The following is a 22,753-nucleotide window of genomic DNA, read 5'->3' on the forward strand; positions in this document are numbered from 1 at the left end:
AGCACATACATCCTTGCATTCAGCCTTTGGACCAGGAATAATTTTCCTTCTCTTTAAAATAAATCTGTACAGAATCATGAGCATCTTTTGGTGATAAGCACTGCTGGCTCATATATTTCTGAAAATGTCTTTGTTTTACTCATAAGATAATTTGCTAGATATACTATTCTAAATTGAAAGACTGAAAATTTATATGTGCTATAGTGTCTTTTTGCTTTCTTTTTTGCACTGAGATAAAGTCACTCAAATTGCTTTTTGTTTGCAGTTGAGCTGTTTTTTTCTCTTTAGATTTAGTTTCTTTTTTGTTCCCAGGTGTTTTTCCATTCTGCTATGGCATTTTTATATCTAAATTCTTCATATATCATGGTATATATGGTATCACGGTATGTATACATGTGGTATATATATCATGGTATATATATCTTTTCTTTCTTTCCTTCCTTCCTCCCTTCCTTCCTTCTTCTTGTTTGTTTCCTAGATGGGTATCTTTCTACAATTTTGAGAAATTCTCAGGCATTTTATCTTCATATATTGCTTCTTTCCCATTCTAGCGTTAACTCTTTCTCCCTACCCTGAACATCTCCTTTGTATCATCCATGTCTTTTAACTTCTCTTTATATCTGTATCTCTGTCTCTCTGGCCTACATTCTTAATAATTACTTCAGAATCATTTTGCATTTCACTTATTTTCTCTTCAGCTTCTTCTAATCTTTTAATCAGTATACTGATGGTGTTTAAATTGCATCCTTACCACTTTATATTATTCCTCACCAAAAATCCAGCTCAAATTCCATGGTCCATCTTTAAAATAATTTCCTTTCCTTCTCTACCTTCATTATATTCAGTTAGCAGAGGCTTAGGAAAGCATGGCTATTGGAAAAAATCTGCCTCTTGACAGATGTAGTACAAGTTCTGTAATCCTTTCTCCTTTCCTCTCGTCTAGATTATGTAATTAGAGCTGTCCTCAAGCTCTAATTCCTCCTCCGTAGCCTCAGTCAGATCATGACAGTGGATAACATAAGGGTCCTTCTTCTGCTCATAGCCCTTCAACAGCCACTCCCTTAGAATATACTTCAGAGATCTTACAGCCATGTTCCAGGCCCCTCAAGACTGACTCCTAGTCCTTTCTCACTTCTGTTCTCTTTCTAAGTGTCTTACTCACTCTGATCAGCCACAGGGGTTCTTGCCATCCCTTGCACGTACCAGGCATACTCCCACTTTGGGACCTTTGGATACACTATTCCTTTTGACCAGAAACACGACTGAACTGGATTTCCACACTTCCTCCAAGGACTTGGCTCACATGTTGCTCCCTCCACAAGGCCTTCCCTGGCCGCCTCCACTTATAATTGTACCCCTTTACCTGTTGCCTTGTATTACCTTCCATTCATCGCTGTTTGGTTTATTTTCACATTTCTAGTTTTTAATTGTCTGTTACATAATATAGAGTTTGCTTATTTATTTTATCTATCTCATGCCTATCCCCAAATACAGTGTAGATTCTATTAAGGCTGTTTTGTTATTGTTGAAATTGTTAGGGGTGGTGGTAGGTTTGCTGGTTTTGTTCACTTTTGTCTCTCAATCAACGTGGTTCAGCTTTTCCCGCGGGAACCATGGATGATACAGAGGAGAAGAAAAGGAAGGTTCCTGCTGTGTCAGCAACCCTTAAGGAAAAAAAAAAAATTTCACAGAGCTATCGATCAACCACCTGAGTAAGACATTTGCCCAAAACATGCTTTGAAAGGGAAACAGGAAGTTTATCTACGAAAAAGCTAAGCATTACCACAAGGGATATGCGCAGATGTACAGAACTGAAATCAAATAGGTAGGATGGCAAGAAAAGCTGGCAACTTCTACATACCTGCAGAACCCAAGTTGGCGTTTGTCATCAGGATGAGAGGCATCAGCGGTATGAAGCCAAAGGTTCAAGGATTGTGGAACCATATATGGCATGGAGGTACCCAAACCTGAAGTCAGTGAATGAATTGATCGATAAGCATGGTTGTGGCAAAATCAAGAAAAAGTGAATTGCCCTCGTAGATAACACATTGGTTGCTCATAAATATGATATGATTGATAAATATGGCATGATTTGGTATGGAGGTTCTGATCCATGAGATCTATACTGTTGGAAAATATTTCAAAGAAGAAATAACTTCTTATGGCCCTTCGAATTACCTTCTCCTTAAAGGGGAATGAAGAAAAAGAGCACTCCTTTTGTAGAAAGTGAAGATGCTGGCAACAGGGAAGACCCAGGCTATTTAGAAGGATGAACTAAGGTATCTACCATGATTATTTTTGTGATCTGGTCAGTTACTAAATAACTACTTTCAAATTGAAAAAAAAAAAAAAATTAAAAAGAGCAAATGAACATAGTTTGTAGTATTCAACAAATATTTAATGAAGGGAAAATGAACAATGAATTTCTACTTGAAGTAAAGCAGTGATGATAAGATGGGGTTAGTATACAGTGCTCTGCGTTGTGTTTAAAGGAAACATGCCCAAGGTGATGAAATGCTGAAAGAGTAGCTTTCTAGATGAGCAAAGGGTATGTTCAAAAGCAAAATCCTGAACACCATTTCATGTATGGGGTCTGCAAAGAGTGTATCTTGATTTTGAATCTAGAATTTGTGAAGGATATTAACTTATGAATAATAGTCAATATAAGCAGGTTCAAGGAAGATCTTACATATTAAGCTATCATGTCTCCATGTCATAATGTAGGCCAGGAACCTATAAAGACTTTTAATCAGATAAGTGGACATTAGAAGACCTGGAGGTGTTTTTTGGTGTATACTATGGTTTTCCTTTATTACAGTAGTATGTACAACACTTTTTTTTCTCTTTTCACAGTAATAAAGTAAGTTCTACTTTCTTGAGAAGTAGCTGCTTACTGATTTGTTAGAACAATGAATGTGTACTTGGTCAAATTAAAAACAGATTCTTATACTACTCTCTCTCTTTGTTTAACCTTGGAGTTCTTTGGAATAGAAGTAGCATAACTTTGTTTCATTTTTTACCTAATACCTTTATTCTAAAATAATCATATGTGTAAGAATCTCTTCTCAAATTATTCCCTGTACTTATGGATGGTTACTCATAAAGACTGTATGATTATTTCAAGACACTGTTTTTAAATATTTTAATTTTCAGTATAACAAATGAACTGATTTTCACAATATTAGGAAAGAAATGTGTGTTGTTGTTGTTGTTGTTTTCTTGTTGGTCATAAGGCAAAGACCACTCCAGTGGTTTTCACTGAGGGTAAGTCTCCTCTTCAGTATTTTGCAGATGAAACACGTTCTAACCCCTTTGAATAATCAATCCAAGCTCTTGAACTTTGAAGCAGAAGTGCCTTAACCAAAATAAATCAACTAGCCTTTCCTTCATGTTTCTTGGGATATTGCTTGTCTGTATGATTTTAACTCAGTGGTCTAGTAAGGTAGGAGTTTGGGCCGGTAGGAAGGAAGATGATTATTGGGTTAATTTTTATCTGTTTTCCTTCTAGGATATCTGTTCATTTTTACTCTGATGTTAAGTCTTAACTGTATTTGTGAAATGAATCTTGACCTCTTTTTTCTCTCTTTAGAAACCTCAGTGTTTGAGTTGTAGGAATGAGTAACTTAGAAAGTACAGTGTTCATGACTGAAACTTGATATAAAAGTTTTTCAGCAATTTTCTACCAAAAATGAACATTTTTTATTATGTACTTAATGTATTTATGCCATCTTAAGTCATCCTATGTCATTCTACAGTAGAATAGCAATTTAAGATTATCTAGTTAATCTGACCAATATTGAGTCAAGGTGATATTCTGTAAACAATAATCATATTAATTAATTAATTAATCATATTATTAATCATTAGTGGTGAGTCTAATGATTTATGAGAACAAATAAACAAAAAGAGCAGCCCTATCAAAACTTTTATATTGAAATGAGGATCTTGATTCCATTTTTCAGTTTCTTTTAACATTATTTTCATGGGCAATGTGTGATCATTATTTGTATGTTTGTTTTGTTTGTCTCAACAAAGGTAGTGTTTTTAGGAGTTATTCAGAGACTTGGCTTCATGTAATCTGGCTGTTTTCTAGTCTTAAATCCACTCTCAAGGGACAGGACAGAATCTTAATATAATTTCAAATGAGGCTATCCCAGAGTATTTAGGAAAACAGCAGTGCCATTGAACTTGGTATCCCAAGTTAAATATTTGCAAGCGAGGCATCCTCTTGGATGTGTAGAAGGTAATTCAGCCATTGGATTGCTTGATTACTTATTTACAAAAGACTTCATAATGAAACCTGAGGAAAACATAGCCTGATTTGTTCTTTAAAACTTTTTGTGATGTAAAGTAACATCTTTGTCCTGTCATATCTAATTAAACAATATCTAGAGGATTTACACAAATGTCTATGGCAGTGCTGGATAGGTTCATCAGTCACAGCTCCCTTGGTACCACGGACTCTCTCACACATATTTCTGTCTTTAACATTTGCCCTAGAAAAACATGAAGTCTCTTTATGAATCATTTTTTCCTCATCTGAGACTTGTCATGTATTTATTTTTGAATCTATTTTTATAAAAATTTTGATAAGTTTTGAGGCAAAAAATGAAGAAATATCTGTAGCTAAAGATTTAAGGTAATTTCTTAAAGTTACGTATTGAGAGAAGATACAGACTGGGTCACCTTTGCATTTGGCTCATGGAGTGACAGAAGGAAACCCACAAGATAGAGTTAAGAAGCTTTCTTGGTATCAGAGAAATAGAGCTTCATGTACTGGTTCTGACATTTTGTAGTTGTTTCAATTCTTTTTTTTTTTTTTAGATTTTATTTATTTATTTGACAGAGAGAGATCAAAAGTAGGCAGAGAGGCAGGCAGAGAGAGAGAGGAAGGGAAGCAGGCCCCCTGCTGAGCAGAGAGCCCAATGCTGGACTCAATCCCAGGACCCCGAGATCATGACCTGAGCTGAAGGCAGCGGCTTAACCCACTGAGCCACCCAGGCGCCCTGTAGGTATTCCAATTCTGAGCAATGTTCCATTGAATGGATATATTATGTTCACTTGTTGCTGGACATTTGGGCTCTTGCCTGTTTTGCTGTTATTTGGAATTAAGCTGCTATGCTCTGAACATTTGTGAACAAGTCTTTGTGGGACGTTCATTATTTATGTTAAATTTCTTCATTTCAGAGTAGGAAGGCCATGGATTATAGTAGATGTATGCTCAAGTTTTTGAGAAACTTCCAGGTGGTTTTCCAAATCAGTTGTGTCATTTTGTAATTCTACCTGGAGTGTCTGAGAGATCTTGTTGTTCCACAAACTGTCAATACTTTCTCTCTTGTCAGGGTTTTTGATTGTAGTCTTTCTAGTAAGCATGCATTGCTGTTTCCCAGGGGCCTTTATTTGCATTTACTTGATGGGTAATCATGTTCCATATTTTTTATGTGCTTTTAGGTATTCACATAGATTTCTGTACGTGTGAAGGGCCTGGCCAAATCTTTGGCTCTTTTTTTTTATTTTTTAAGATTTTATTTATTTATTTGACAGAGAGAGATGACAAGTAGGCAGAGAGGCAGGCAGAGAGAGAGAAAGGGAAGCAGGCTCCCTGCTGAGCAGAGAGCCAGATGTGGGACTCAATCCCAGGACCCTGAGATCATGATCTGAGCCAAAGGCAGAGGCATTTACCCACTGAGCCACCCAGGTGCCCCTTTGGCTCATTTTTATTGGATTATCTTCTTCTTAATTCTTGTAAGAATTTCCTATATATTCTGGGTACAACTTGTCTTTCAGTATATGTGTAGATAATATTGTTCCCCATTTTGTGACTTTTCTGTTTTGTTAGCTGTATCTTTCAAAGAGCAAATGAAGATTGCTGCCAATAAACTCCACTTTTTCTTTTATTTACATTATTCTTTGTACGTTTTGTATCTTAATAAACGTCACCCAAGATGGCAAAGGTTTTTCCTCATATGTTTTCTTAGACATTCTAAAATTTGAACATTTATATTAAAATATTATAATCCATTTAGAGTTATTTCTTATATATTGTAGGTGGTAAGGATTAATGATTTTCTTTTTTCCCTCACACATGTATCCAATTGTTCCAGTGTCATTTGTTGAAAAGACTCTTATTTCTCCTATACAGTTATCTCTGCCACTTTCTTAATTAACTGCATGTATGTGGATCTGTTTCTGGACCTGTTTTTTGTTCCAATGATCACTATGCCTATCTTTTTGCTAGCATCACACTGTCTTCATTACTATATATTTATAAATTATGAAATTAGGCAATGTAAGCTTTATTGTTAAAATTGCTTTAATGATCCTGTCACTTGCATTTCCAGATAATATTTAGAATCAGCTTGTCAATTTCTACAAAATTAAGATTGCTTGCTTCTACAGATAAGTTTATAGATAACTGCCATGTAAACAATATTGAGTCTTCCAACCCATGAATGAGTGGTGTATCTATCCACTTACTTATTTTAATCTTATAATTTCCAGTGAAGAGATATTCTCATATTTTATGAGTTTTATTCCTATATATTTTATGGGTTTTGATGATACCATAAATGGAAATCTTAAAATGTCATAATACAGAGGTTATTTTTGATACTAGCATATAAATATGGAAATTACTTTAAAAAATAACTTTATACTCTGTGACTTTGCTGAATTTCATTATTTCTAGGATTGCTTTGTAGATTCCTTAGAATTTTCTATGTTAAAAATCATGTCATCTATAGAGATAGTTTTGTTGTTTTCCTTCTTATTTGAGCTTTTTATTTCATTTCTTTTACTTTATTGCAATGATTAGAATATTTAGTCTAATGCTGAATAGAGGTAGCAAGACCAGACATCCTTACCTTTTCCCTACTTTTAGAAGGCTATGGTGCAGTTTTAATTCTCATCTCATCTCTGCTTTTTATTCTTATAGTATTTATTCCATTAACATTTAATGTAACTATTGATATCGTTGGACTTAGATAACCATTTTGTTATTTTCTACTTGTCTACTATGCTCCTTATTCCTGTTTCTCTTTTGTGCCTTTTAACATTCTATTTTAACTCACTGGAATATTCTTTCAGTGATGGTTCTAGGGATTAAAGTGCATGTGTGAATGTGTAATCTCCCTTAACTTTTGATAGTCAATTTAGAAGTATTATTGAATCACTTCATCTAAGACATAGAAACATTGCAACTCATCTAAGTTCATTTATCCATTCATACCTACCTCCTTTATATTTTAGTTTTCATATATATCAGATATAAGTACATTATATATCCTATCAAGATGATGCTATAAGCATAGCTTTAAACAACTGTATGGATCCTAAAGAAAATAAAATTTAAAAATAGTCTTTAATATTGTCCTATGTATCTACCATGTGATGCTCTCTGTTTCTTCCTGAAGTTTGAGTTTCCCTTCATTCTGAAGAACTCCTTTAGCATTTATTGATATGAAGTTATACTGGTAAAGAATTCTTTTAATTTTCTTATATATAAATCTTTACTTCACATTCATTCATAAAGGCTATTTTCCCTGGGTATAGAAGTCTGGGTTGACAATTTTTGTTTCTCTTACTGTTGTTCATTTTAACACTTTAAAATGTTGCAGTGTCTTCTTGCCTCCATGGTTTCTAATGTGAAATTCATGTCCATTCAAATAGTTATGTTCACAAACATTGTAGTGTGATGCTTGTGTGATTACAATATAGTGTGTGTATTGATTGCAATATAGATGACAATATAGATGCCTAAGCCTGGTTTTCTTAAACCTATTCTGTTTGGGTTTCCCTAAAAAGTGTTCAGCCATTAGTTCTTTACATAATTTTGAACTTATTCCTTTCTCTGAGATTCCAAAAATCTATTTTAGAACTTCTGAAATTATCCCATGGACCATAGTCTATTAAATTTTTCCAAACATTTTTCACTTTCAGATAGGATTTCATTGTTTTGTTTTTTTTTAAGATTTTATTTATTTATTAGAGAGAGAAAGAAAGTGGAGGAGGAGCAGAGGGAGAAAGACAAGCAGACTCTACACTGAGTGCAGAGCCTGACATGGAGCTTGATCCCAGGACCCTGACAGCATGACCTGAGCCAAAATTGAGAGTCAGATGCTTAATCAATTGAGATACCTTATAATTCACCCTTCAACAATAGTCAAATTATGGAAGGAACCCAAATGCTATGTCTGTTCAGTTGGTGAAGGGATAAAGAAAATGTATGTATGTAGACATATATGTGTGTGTGTGCGTGTGTGTGTGTGTGTGTATGATGGTGTGTGTGTGTGTATATAATGGAATATCATTCAGCCGTCAAAAAGAATGAAATCTTGACATTTGCAATGATGTGGTTGGGGCTAGAGAGTATTATACTAAGCAAAATAAGTCATAGAAAGACAAATACCACATGATTTCACTCATATGTGGAATTTAAGAAATAGAACAAATGAACATGGGGAGGGGGAAAAAGAGGAAAACCAAGAAACAGACTCTTAACTCTAAAGAACAAACTGATGGTTTCCAAAGGGGTGGTGGGCAGGGTTTGGGTGTGGGAATGGGTTAAATAGGTTATGGGGATTAAGGAGGGTATTTCTTGGGATGAGAACTGGGTGTTGTATGGAAGTTTAAATCACTAAATTCTACACCTGAAACTAATATGGTATGCTAACTAATGGGAATTTAAAAAAAAATTGGAAGAAAAAAAACATAATTCACCTTGAAGTTGACATCTGTTGATTGCCTCTGCCTTAAAAATCAGTTACATTTTCCTGACCTTTTGTATGTCACGTGATTTTTAATTGTGCCTTAGATATTAGGAATGTTATGCAGCAGAGACCCTAGATTCTCCCCTGTTCTTTCACATAGGTTGACCTTATTTTTTAAGAAGATATTTAACTTCATATCAGGGTTCATTAAACTCAAACTGCAAATTCTGTCACACCTCCTGTAGGTGGCAGCTCTGATCCCAGTTAAGACTGTTCTGAATCTGCCCCCACATCTATGGCAGAGACTGCAGTAAAGTTCACATACAGAATTTGGGGTTTTCCTTTGCTTATTATCTCCTTCCAGTGTTCCTCTATACCATGGCCCTGATTGTCCCCAATTTCTTTGCCGGTTTCATCTATTCAGAAAAATGGCATATTTTTCTTTTGAGTTTTAACCAACTGGTATTATCATTGTGATAGCAGCTGCTCTTGAAGGAAAGATGCCAAACGTTACAGTGACCCCATGCAGACCTGATTTCTTCTTTAAGCTTTGAGCTTCCATGCAAAGTTCACGGATCAGAATCTCAGGTCTGTCTACCAGCTATCAGAGTCTACTATCTATCACTGGACTTTTTTTAAAAATTTCTTTTCAGGTATTAGTATTATTAATATTATTATTATTTTGCTAGAAGGTGTTTATTAGGAAATCAATTGTTCATTACAGAGGTAGGAATTATAGATTAATTCAAAAAAATTTTTTTAAGTAAGCCCCACAATCAACGTGGGGCTTGAACTTACAACTCTGAGAGAAAGTCACATGCTCTATCCACAAAGCCAGCCAGGCACCCCTTAAAAATATTTCTGAGTGCACTAGTGACTCGCTCTGAAAGTTATTAGTACTTTAAATGTGATATTTAAATGCTGCTCAATTTCTGTTATAAAACACTTTCTTATATTACTTAACCATACTTGATAGATGCAAATGTTATGGCAAATGAGGTATTTATCTAGCACAACAGCCTTCTAATATTAGTTGATGTACAAGTAATTTTGTTAAAGACATTTTATAAATAGCTTTATGATGAGGAAAATAAAAATATGCTATTTCCTGATTTTTCCCAATAGTTTTGTATCAGCCTCTTCACTTGAAGTTATATTTAGCAATGTAAAAAAACAAAAAATTTCACTTATCCAGTAGATAGACATTAAGGAATAGTAACCATTTAGAACACAGTTAAAATCAGTTAAAACTTCTAGTCCTAAAAGAACTTTAAAAATAAAGAAAAATAGGTAAAAATTAGAAAATTCTCTAGCTTCATCTAGTAGAGGAATCACTGTACTATTTTCTCTGCTTCACTCTTTTGATCATATCAAAGAAAAACAAGACATAAAAGTAAAAGAAACCTTATAAAGAAAAGTAAAAGAAAATATAAATTATAAATCAGCAAATAAAACTGATAAAGCATACCAGATGAATAGCCTGGAGGAAATCAACAACATAATAATATGCATTGATTCAAAAAGCATTTTAAAAATTCTATACTTAAAAAAAAAATTAGAGATTTAGCACTAAAAGAAAATGGAAGTAACACCTAGATTGGATGGCAAAAAAACCACCACCAACAACAAAGATGTTGTCATGATTTGCAGTTTATATGATTTTCCACATCAGATCTCCAAAAGGATAGATTTGAAATCCCCTACAGCTGATAAGAGGGGACCAAAATAATGTGAACAACATATAGAAATCTATGTTCCTGTTAATTGGTTACCCAGAGTAACCAATTAAAGTATATAAATTTAAAATGCCCCCATTCATGATAGTATCAAAACTCTTTCTTAAGTTACACAGAAAAATAATAATAAAACATACACAGAATGATCACGTTTTTCATCAGCATGATGAAAGTAATAAAATATTTTAAGATACAGAAATGTCCTGAATATATGGAGAAACAAATAATCTTTATGATTTGGAAAGCCAGTACCAAGATGTCAGTTCTCTCCAAATTGGTAGATACATTCAAGGCTATCCCAGTGAAAATTGCACCAAGAATTTTATGGAACATTACAAATTGGTTTTAAAATACATGTAGAAGGGTAAAGAACAAAGAACTACCAGAGATAATTTTGAAGGTAAAATAATACCAACTTGCTCACTCATATCATCTGGTTATTAAACTACAGTTAAAGATGTGGTCTTGGTAAAATAGAATATGTATTAATGGACAGGATTGGAGTGTCCTTAAACAATAAACGCACCCATGTGGGAATTTGGTATGTAGCAGAAGTGTCAATGGAAATAGTGAACAAAAATAGGGATTGATACCACAATCTAGTTGTATAAGTTGGCTATCCAGAAGCATCCAAATTAGATGCTTTTTTCCAGTTATAAGCCAAAAAAACACTTGAGATGAAAAATAAGGAACACACACATACAATTATTTTTTTGAGAGAAAACACAATGAAATAACATTATCATCTCAGAGTAGAATGTGATTCCTTAAGTAGAACATTGAACATGAAGAGCATGAATTTTAAGGTTGAAGGTGAGTATGTTTGACTACATTAAAAAGTATAAAAAGTTTCATCTTAAGCTTTTAATGATGAGAGGATAATGGATAAATTACTAAACATTAATTTGAATGGGGTACCATGTATCAGTTAAAATGAATATACTTTTTTAAAGAAGATTTATTGATTAGAGAGAACACAAGTGGGGGAAGAAGGAGAGGGATATATGGGTCTTGATCCCGGCACCCGAGGATGATCTGAGCTCAAATTAGATGCTTAACTGACTGAGCCACTCGGATACCCCTAAAAATGAATAAACTTGATTTATACCTATACCATCAACAGATCTATGGAACATAATATTGAATAAAAAATTTCAGAGTGATGGGAACATTTTGATGCTCTTGATGTTTCTAAAATACCATAGAGGTCCTCAGATGGCAAAGATTCACCTCCATTTTCAGACATGGTGGCCTCTGGGAATGGGAAGAGTCAGTTGAGAGTAGTAGGTGAAGAGTTGACAATGAATATCAGTTATCTGAAATTTTATTTTTTAAAAAGAATAATACATAAATTGGAAAGAAAACTGACAACACATTTACTTACAAGTCTTCATGCACGCAGGTGCATGGGTATTTGTTAAATTAGGTTTATGTATATTTTTTTCATTCTTGGTATATTTATTAATATGACATGAAAATATTATCCTTGGTATAGAGAAAGAATGGAGTGTACCAAAGTAATGATACTAAAATAATCCTGATTCTAGAACCTGAAAATAAAATAAAAAGGAAATGACAGCACATGGGTATCAATGTAAAACATCTTCCAGTGTTAGCAAATAAAATTCAAAGTACAATGTAAGACCATTTCAGCCCACTAAAGGGAATGTTTCTTCCAGAAATACAGCTTCACTTCAATATTTGGAAATCATAAATATAATATATCATGTTGAGGTTCTAAAATGAAAAGGAAAAACCCACCTTATTTCAGAAGATAGTGAAAGAACAATTAATCATTCACCCTCCTCCATTCCTGAATTTAAAAATAATAAGAATTAAATATATCCTTGTTAAAATTGATGTGGTATTATTAAAATATTTTTCAAATATTTTTATAAAAAGGATTTGTAAATATTTTTTAAAATAATAAAATGAATGCGTCTATGTGAACTTTCTAATTTAAAAAAAGGTTTATTTGCATATTCTTAATACAAAGTGATTTATATAGCTCAAACAAAAATCAACACCATGCTTAATTATAAAAATAGAAGCATTTTTATAAAATTCAAGAATTAGACAATATCACTTTCAACAGTTTGATTTAAAATTGTCTAGTTAATAGTAATGAAAGTAAGTATACCTATTAGAAAGTAAGTTATAGATATTAAACAAGAGGAAACAGGAGAAATTCTTTATTTGTAGATTGTGTGACTGTATTCTTAGAAACTCCCCAAAAGTGAAATGAAAGGCTATTTGAAGAAAATTCTATGAAGTTACTAATTTAAAAAATTAATATGTATAATTATTTGCTTTTATTTATCTGCTTGAAATATAGAATGGGAGAAATTATTACATTTAGAATAACAAAAAATAAGCAGGAAATACATATAATACCTACAAATTAAACTTTAACATGTTATAAAATGTTTTTAGTAATAGCTAATATTGCTCCAAGAAAAGAAGAATCAATATTTAAGATGCAGTAATTTGCCTCTTCTACGTTAATGTAAGAGTGACTCTTTTCAAGCCCTTATAAGCACTAATAGCTGATAACCACAGATTATCTTTTTTTTTTTTTAAGATTTTATTTATTTATTTGACAGAGAGAGATCACAAGTAGGCATAGAGGCAGGCAGAGAGGGGGGGGGGGGAAGCAGGCTCCCTGCTGAGCAGAGAGCCCGATGCGGGACTCGATCCCAGGACCCTGAGATCATGACCTGAGCCGAAGGCAGCGGCTTAACCCACTGAGCCACCCAGGCGCCCCAACCACAGATTATCTTATTTCATCCTCTGGACCACCTGTGGATTGGAAAAGAAAGTGAGGCTCAAGTTTTGAAATCATTTCCCCATGATTTCACTCTAGCCTCATATTGTAATTATCATGGGTTGTTTTCTTATTTGTCCTAATTTGCTTATTCCTTGGAGGTAGGGCCGTATCTTATTTGCATTTATGTCTCTCATGACCACTGTCACATAGATATTTAGATTCAAACCCAAGCTCTTGCTTGTCTTTCTGTAGGAAGGGTCATAAATCTTGACAGCAATTGGGCTGGTAAAGCACATACCTGGTCTGATGTAGGCACTTCTAGCCCATCATTTCCTTGTGACCATCCAGCCTCAAAATTGGAAAGTTTTAAGATTTTTAAAGAGACTTTGGCCATCTGAAGTTTTTATCTGAACTGTTTAGATTTTTAAACATTAGCAGCCAATTTAAGAAGGGATTAATAGTCTACAGCTCCAATAAACCACACTGTTGGCAAAATTTGGTCTGTGGCCTCACTCAGAGACCTTGGATTTTTCCATACTTCTTTCTGAAATTCTGGTAAATCTCAGAGCAAAAACCTGAATATAGTTGATGGGGTAATGGAATTTCTAGGTATGAGGCTACAATATTGTCTATTTCAGAATGTGATTGGCCTACTCATTTCTAGATCTTCCTCATTCTACAGCCGATTCTAAAACTGTTCATTGTGTGTGTGTGCACGTTAGCCTGTCTATAACTGTTCCTAAAAGCTACTATAGAGAGAGTGTCCTGGATTTAATTTCCTTAAGTCAATGCAAAGGATTTTAGGTTTATTCCCATACTGATTTTTCAAGCAACGATTTTGTTTTGTCTTCCAATCAGGTATTTTTAGTCACTGTCTGGAATTTTGAACTGTACATGATCCCCCTGGCGTTACTGCTACTGTTTATCTACAATTTCATCACACCCACAAAAGGGAAGGTTGGCAGCATCCAGGACAGCCAGGTGAGCAAAGGTTCTAGTAACCAAGACATTTGACCAGAGGAAAAAAGGTGGTAATAACAACAAACCACCACCAAATCGTGACCCAAGTCCACTTGGTTTGAGACTTGAGGAGAGCAACATTGGACATACATTTATGTGATAGCAGTGATCTTTTATTGGGCATAATCTGGAGTTGTCCTTCTGTGTTATGCTTCTAAGACTTGGCCTACCCTCTTAGCATGAGGAGAGCCCTCTGGTGCTTGGTCATCTTTACCAAAGTGGCAGCATATTTCATTGTTTGTCCATTTAGTTATCTGTAAGACTCCTATGAATAGCATTCTCATCACTGAAAAAAGCCTTTGGCATTTCACTGAGCTTCTTCAGGGCATGGAAAGCATCTGGAAGACTGCCTTACGCCTCTCAACCCAGACATCCTAGCCTGATGCCTTCAGAGGCTGGTCAACTCCTAGGGAAATCAGAGAGTGGGCAGGCATGGGCAGCTCCATTTTTGGGTGCCCAGGTCCTGAAAATCTCAAGCTTCCCATGATCTTGAAGGAAGCAACAGCAAGATATCCCCTATCATCTACTTATCATACTTTCTGACTCAGCTTCCCCTATTTATTTATTCCAGCCCAGAGGATCTTTTCCTGGTCTGGGTGAATAAGAACTAGTATTTGTAGACTTCTTTAGGGCATTATTTTGGAATTCCAGAGTCAAGAAATGAATTTTTAAAATTAAAGTCTAGGATTTTGTGACTTGATAGTAGTGGTTTTCTCAAGACCCAAAAGCTGATGATCTTCACCCATTTTTCCTTATAATGCTATTATTTAAAAAAAATCTATGAAATAATGGATATTGAAGGGATATTCTGGTATCATTTGGGGGATAGAAAGGAAGTAGAGAAAATGAGATTTTTTTGGCAGGGAGGAAAAACCTCAGGCAAATTCAAAATTTTATTCTGTATGATATTGGATTGTTTTAATGAGGGAGACATGGACGTATTTCAATAATGAGGGACCTAATGATGCTAGAACCAACTAATAAATAAATAGCTTTAAAGTATAGGATTGTTTAAGGAGTAAGTTGCACACAGATATGGGAATGAGAATAGGCATGAGGGAAGTTTTCACAGAGAAACATCTCTAATAAAAAATGCTGTCAAATAACATTTTTACAATTTTTGATCAGATTTTAGTTTTCCAGCTATCATACATGATGTGTATGCATGTGTAGGCTAGTAGATATGTAAAGGTACGAAAGAATACTTATGTGCATATGATTATAAATGTGTGTGTGTAAAATCTTTTTAATTTACAGAACACTTTCATATGCATCACCTATTTTAATCTTGATAACACAACCATGAAGGAGACAGGAATTACTATTTCTATTTTATGCTGGAGGAACATAAGGCCCAGAGGGACAAGGTGATTTGCCCAAGGTCACACAGCAGGATGTCCTTGAACAGTGTCCCAAGCTGAAGTCTTTGTCCCAAGTTGGGCTTCTAACTCCCAATTACAGTGTTCTTCCTCCCATGGCGTGTTTTTATTATGTGTGTTTTTACCCATTTGCTTTCATGAAACGTGTGCTGCCCACAGTGACTAGGTGAGTTCTCCAGCATCCGTCGAGGGTCCCACACAAAGCTGGCTACAGCTCTTGGGAATTCTGAGAAGTAATGGAGCACCGGTCTTGGAGAAATTGCTGGGTAACTGCTCAGTGGTTTTAGGGAGTATGGTAGAGTACTCTCTGCATACTTCAGAGTTACTCTTTCTTTAAGAACATGGTATTGACAATTCTGTTGACTACTAGAAAAATGACATCTAAACAGCATGCCTGACCTTTGCAACATGGTTGAGCGGAAAATAAGTGTTCAGGCTGTAAACGGATTCTGGTTTTTGAATACCCAGTGTTCTCTCTGAGCTCCTGGCCCTCCTGGACTGTGTTGGCTTTTAAATATTGCACTGACACAATTAAAAGTTACCTGGTAAACAGTCAAGATTTCTACACTGATCTGAACAAGTCTATTCATAGCACCTGGTGCTTTGGTCCCCAGACTGAAGCCAGGTGCCTGTTAGTGGCCATGAGAGCCGAGTTGGCTTCCTTTACCTGCCCCCACACCCCCTCCCCGAGTCCCAAGGAAAACAGTAATATTGCACAGAAACCTGTAACTTATTCCTGAGATTGATTATATTCAGACTAATGCATTTCCTACTGTCTAATGTTTCAGTAATGGCCCCAGAGGAAAAGAACAGTCATTATAACAGTGAGCCCAGCACAAACCCAGTACGGTGTTCTCAGCCTTAACATAGCAGTTGGCTCATTTGTCAGAATAAGAACAAACTGTTTACAGAACGTACAGCCTGGTGATGCCTTTTTAAAGCTGGGTGCCTTCAAAGGCCACTCGCCTAATCGCTTTATTTATAGCTAAATTTTATGTAGATTATGCATAGTGTTTATGGTCTTGCCACAGTGTCCCTGAACTTTAAGAGTGTTTTTTTGAGAGGTTATATAATGGATTTAAAAACCACTAGTGCTTCAGTTACGTAGGAAGAAAAAAAATCGTGAAAAGTGTATATGGGTTTAATTTGCATTTAGTAATTTCAAGGGATGTTATATGAACAAACCGTGGTTTTTCCTTTCAGGAGAGCACAGACTTGGAGGAAGAGGAGGATGAAGAGGACAAGGTGAGTCAGGGAAACTCGTGAAAGGGGGTGTTAACGTGGTCAGCAGATAGCACGTTTCTGGTTGAATCAAAGTGCCGTTTGTTTGTTTGTTTTTAGTACTATGAACTGTCCGGCAAAGTAATATATTTGTAATTTATAAAGGATATCCTTTTTAAGAGATCTTATAAGGTGAGGATAAAAGGGGGTAAAAATATAAGGAATTACCGAAATATTATAAAAAAGCGTACCTAGAGGAGGCCTGTCATTTGATTCGAGTGAAGATCGTAAGAGCCTGCCCCTCGGTGTATAAAAGGTAGATAAAAGGTAGTCTAGGAAGTCAAAAGTAAATCAAGTAAAATTGCTGTTCCTTTAGGTTCCCGTCTGCGCTCTGTGGGGTGGTCACCCACTTCAGAGCCTGTCAGTTTCCCAGCTGTTGCTGGCAATGTTTTCAGCTATATGTCTGTGTACATCTGTCCTTTTTCTTCTCCTGGGAGAATCTCTCAAATCTGCTGCTTTTGTTGTCATTACGCTTTCAGACAAACCTTCTGGAATAAAATGAAAAAAGTGGAAATGCCAAATGAGATGCTACCAGCTTAATGGATTTCCAACCCCCTAGAACCTGTGGGTAGATAGGGTTTGTGATGGTTGTGTCTAGGAGGCTGGCAGAAGGGGAAAAGGTGAAAAGGCGGGGGGGGAATCTTAAGAGTTAAGTATCCAATATAAAATGCCCAGAAAATGCCAATGAATTAAAAAACACGGGCTCCATGACACAAATAGCCCTAAAATTAATTGGGTGAGCCAGATGGTTTTGCCCATTTGAAGCAAATTGGGTAGATGACAAAGGGAATCTTATTTGTTGTGCTAAAATGATCATTAATAGCAACATAATAAAATAAAGCATAATATTTTTTAAAAGTGGAATTGACTCTTTTCAGAATAAGGTCACACAAGGGGTGCCTGGGTGGCTCAGTGGGTTAAAGCCTCTGCCTTCAGCTCAGGTCATGATCCCAGGGTCCTGGGATAAAGCCCCGCATCGGGCTCTCTGCTCAGCGGGGAACCTGCTTCCTCCTCTCTCTCTCTGCCTGCCTCTCTGCCTACTTGTGGTCTCTGTCCATCAAATAAATAAATAAAATCTTTAAAAAAAAAAAAAGAATAAGATCACACAGATGCAGCTTTCTTCTTGATGAATTGATGGGTGCTGCTTCTGAGTAATATAGCTCCTTGAACATGAAAAATTGTCACAGCCAAGCTAGCCTGCCTGGTGATAGGCTGTTTTACCAAAAGAACCACACGTATTGAAAGAAATTATTTTAAACCTTTACGAGGCCACATGCTAAATTTTATTCACCAAGGCTCGGAAGTGAGGAAGATTTTCTTCTGTTTGGCTATGTCTGTTAAAATGAGCTCCCCATAGAAGAGGGCGTCATCTGTCCTTTAGAGAGCATTATTGTGACCATGTGTCTTTGGCCCATCTGATAAAGCAGAGCTTCCAACAAGAAGGAAATGAGTGAAAAAGTGGTGTGAACTGGCAAGCAACAAATTCAGGTCATGGAGTCTAGACCAGGCGTTGCCATAAGCCAGCCTTCTACTGAGGTGGCTCAAGGACTGTCTGGGGCTCTGGGCATCTGGAAGGAGAGCCAAATGGGCTAAGCCTTCCTGGGTAAGAATGACTGAGTTGGAATCATAGCATCTACATGGAAGAGCCTTGGAGCTCTTGTGTTTATCCAAGCATTGCAGTCCCCATAACAGATGCGCCAACCCTGTTATAGACAGGTTGTTAGGACGTTCCTCATTTCCCTCGGGGCAGTGCTCTTCGCGATATACTTCTATTATAGTGTTCTCACAGGGCCTTTAATGGCCATAGCATGGCCATGTTTGTTTGCTTCCTCAGTTTTGTTGGTCTTTGAGATTATCCAGAGAAATAAATCTGAAATGAAAATGAAATTTTGACTTCTACGTAAACCTCCTTGTGTTTACCACAACCCTTCTACTGTTAGGGAGACTGGTAAACTTCGCGGTCCTTATCCTTATCTTTTCAATCTCCCATCTCTGAGAACTTTGTAAAGAGGAATTTTCAACTTTAAGACTTCTGGAGCCCACTATATCCCAATATATATTACAGTTCATCGTCCTTCTCCACATAGACCAGGCTCCATAGCTGAGACGTGCTCGCCATAGACCCGTGCACACAGCCACAGGGCCACTGCCCTACATCTTGTGCTGTACCGAAGGGCTGACCCACAGAAGCCCCCTGACTTCTGTTGCATGTGAGACATGACAGGCCGTGCCTCTGGGAACTGTAACACACCCAGTGAGCGATGAGCTGTTTACAAATTATAAACACACAGCCATTTCCTTCCAAGCCAGAAGAGAGGAAACTCCTTTCCTTCTATACTATCCATCTTGAAAGTAACAGTCTGTAATTGCTAGCACCCCTTCCCACCAAATACCATAAGGGGGGACTGTGGAAGATAAAAGCACGTCGGGGCCTCCTGGCACAGCTTCCTCAGGAGATAGATGCATTCTGTATATTCTGCAAGTCGCTGATGCACAGACCAGGACATGGTTTGGGGTCTGTCATACTTTTATTGTCTGGAAGGGGGATTGTTGTAAAATGACATCTCTGTAACATCTTGCTCTTTTTCACTGTCAGAAGTCCATGGTGGTGACCTATATGAGAAGCCAAATTAGATTGCACAATTGTGCATGTGTGTGTGTGTGTGTGTGTGAGTTTCTGCACTTTCAGAGGTAACATAGAACCTTCAGATAACTACTTTATGGGCTTTTAGGAAACTAACTGTACAAACTAAACTTTGAAGAGAGGAGATATTTCTTTCTTATTCCTGATGGCCCATGCAAGAAATTGCTTGTTACAAGTGTAGTTTGCTGGGGACCCCTGAACAAACAGATAATGGCTAAGTTCAGCCAACAGCAATCAGCTGACATTTCCTATTTGTATTAGATTCCAAATGTGGAATTCTTCTATGTGGACCTTATTTGTACGGATGGATTACAATGAAAATTGCATTAATTTTCTGCACAGTAAAGGTCAGTAATTGAAGCATGAACCAAGAAACTATTGTGTAAAATGCTGTATCCCATACTTAGGAAAGGTCACGCAAAGCAATAATATCTTGTTTTCATTGCGGAAGGTATAAATACTTGCATTAGAGTTTCTTTCTTTTTCCAGCCTAACAAATGCTTATACAGAATATTTTAGCATTTACTATTAACATCAGCAAGAAGAAATCATAAGGGCATGTAATAAAAAAAAAAAAATCCTGTCTATTGCTATATCATAAGGAAACTCTGCTGTAATGCCTGCATTGTGAGTTGGTGTGTCTTTAACTCATCTGTCAGAAACAGGACTTGAATGATCTGTCCTAGGATGACCAATGAGTGCACAATTGTCTTACCGTGTTTAGGGAGGAGAAATTGCCCTTCTGTGTCAATTGTTGACAAAAAACAGATATGGTTGTTTTTCTTAAGAAAATAAACATCTAATTCATTTTTGTGGATCAATCGTGGAACAATTTTGTAATGAAAGGATACAGATGAATATTATATCTCGGTGCTCTTTTCACAAATTAGGATGTCATCATTAAAATTTAAGTACATTTTAAACCATCAATTTCAGTGTTTAACATGGTTTCCACTCTCCAGACTGGCTGTTCCTTTCTTTCCAAGCAGAAGCTTCTTAGGGAAAGAACCACATGGCGTATGTATTTAAAAGGTGTTCTTGCTGTAATATAGCCTGCATTGTCCTTTGGATGAGTAGGCTAGGCCCAGGATGCCTCATTCCCTGTGCTTTCTTATTCCAGAGAGAGAAGATGATCTATATGTCCCAGCCAGGGGAGACGATCATGCTTGGAGGAGGTTTTATCTTACAATCTCATCATGATAGTCATTGTGCCTATGATTCCTTTGTGCCTTCTTAAGAGTGCCCCAAACACACAGCAAATTAATTTGATTAGTGATTTTTTTAACCTATTGACAGAGGAGTGGTACTTTTAAAATGACAAAGTATGGTATTTCTAAGAAAATATAAAGTCAGTATCTTTGAAAGGTTAGTAGTAGTTGAATACACACATACACTTTCGGGAGACATGCAATCTGTATACAGGGTATATTGTAGAGGACGTGTTTAAGGATAACTCTCAGAGGGGTGCCTGGGTGGCTCAGTCGGTTAAGCATATGCTTTTGGCTCAGGTCCTTATCTCAGGGTCCTGGGATCGAGTCCCACGTTGGGTTCCCTGCTGGTAGGCAACCTGTTTCTTCCTCTCGTCCCTGCTCGTGTTCCCAATCTCTCTCTCTCTCTCTTTTTCAAATAAATACATAAAGCCTTAAAAAAATAAAAGGATAACTTTCAGGAAAAGAAAGTAAATGGTTGCTCTGATTTAACTCCTTTTAATTTGATTTAATGTGATTTTTAGTGATGAAGTGATTTAATTACTACCATTTCTACCATACCATCTTACTTCCAAGACTTCAATATTAAAATGGATTCTAACCAATTCTTAATTATCAGTTTATGTATGTTTTGAATAAGAAGGGATTGGCTTCCCTATCTCCTGCAGTCTTTTCTCTGACACATGGACTTGCTCAAATTTTTCTTTTAAAACTCAAGCCCCCGTTCTTAAAAAATGTGTTGGCTTCATTATATTTTGAAGCCAACCAGAAATGTTACTAATCTAACCTTTTGGACCATTATTCATATCAGGCTCACTAATATTCCTAGTACTTGTATATTTTCTTTGTGATTTCTATTGTAAGGGTTATGTTTGGTATGTAATTCCCCAATATTGTGAAATATGATACATCAGCCTGTCATCCTTCTATTATTATGTTTGCACTAACAAAATACAGTCAGGGGCTCTGGTTTTATAGGCTATACTGTGTCTAGATATTTAATATCTCATTGCCTAAAATGTTTATATCATGCTAATGTAGAATACATTGTGTATTGTGTATCCATTATCCACAAGTCATTGTTTCTCTGAGGATAATAGCTGTTCCTTTTATCTTTCTTTTTTTTTTTTTTTAAGATTTTATTTATTTGACAGAGAGAAAGATCACAAGGAGGTAGAGGAGCAGGCAGAGAGAGAGAGGGGGAAGCAGGCTCCCTGCTGAGCAGATAGCCTGATGTGGGGCTTGATCCCAGGACCCTGAGATCATGACCTGAGCTGAAGGCAGAGGCTTAACCCAGTGAGCCACCCAGACACCCCTCCTTTTGTCTTTCTTAATGAAACCCCGTTTGGGATTTAGGGTAAACCTAAATTTAGGTTTACCCTAAATCCCAAATATCCAGTGGGTTTACAAGGTAATTGATAAGAGAAGACCCCTCTCTTTTCCTCAAGGGAAAAGTAATAATAAAGTAAGTAATAAAGGACAGAAAAGTAATAATATAAAACAAGATTATTTTGAATATTAGCTAAAAAATTATATTTATAAAAATATTAATATTAGCAGAGGGTTTATAATTTGCTACTGTTTTTATGTACCTTAGCTCATTCAGGACTCAAAATAAACCATTACATTTTATATTTTCCCCATCTACAAATTAAGAGAAATTCACTAGGTAGGATAATAGCAAAACTCAAATCTAGTTCTTCTGACCTAAATCAGATTTATTTTGGACCATGCCACACTGTCATTGAAGGAACCATGTCATTCACTTATCAGTTCATTGTCCTGCCTTGTTACATATTTATCAAGTGTCTTCTCCCTCTCTCAGCCTCTTTAGGTGCAAAGATTAAAACTATAAACATGGTCCTCTGAGTAAATAATGGGAATATAGTGTGTTTGCTACTTTCATTAGTTTATACACTAGGTTGGGTGGGGAAGAGGAAGTGTGTGTGTGAATCAGGAGTGTGGAAGGAGGTGATGTTGGAGCGGAGTCTTAGGGAATAAGGATTACTT

General features: G+C 36.1%; 1 protein-coding gene across 10 annotated transcripts in view; it reads left to right on the forward strand.

Moving 5' to 3' along the window:
* The window catches only part of MCTP2 (multiple C2 and transmembrane domain containing 2), a 237,680-nt gene that overhangs the window by 184,108 nt on the left and 30,819 nt on the right, over positions 1-22,753 (forward strand). For 6 of the 10 annotated variants that reach the window (XM_045070813.1, XM_045070814.1, XM_045070819.1 and 3 more), the window contains 2 exons: positions 14,070-14,192; positions 16,814-16,855. In XM_045070813.1, coding sequence (XP_044926748.1) covers positions 14,070-14,192; positions 16,814-16,855 — 165 coding nt within the window. Of the gene's footprint in view, positions 1-1,596; positions 2,277-9,191; positions 9,297-14,069; positions 14,193-16,813; positions 16,856-19,796; positions 21,025-22,753 lie in introns of those variants that run through there. The other 4 variants (XM_045070815.1, XR_006603939.1, XM_045070817.1 and 1 more) reach the window with 4 other exon arrangements.

The sequence above is a fragment of the Mustela putorius genome, unplaced genomic scaffold, assembly GCF_011764305.1.
Source record: "Mustela putorius furo isolate JIRA1106 unplaced genomic scaffold, ASM1176430v1.1 tig00003972_pilon_pilon_pilon, whole genome shotgun sequence".
NCBI classification, from domain to species: Eukaryota; Metazoa; Chordata; class Mammalia; order Carnivora; family Mustelidae; genus Mustela; species Mustela putorius.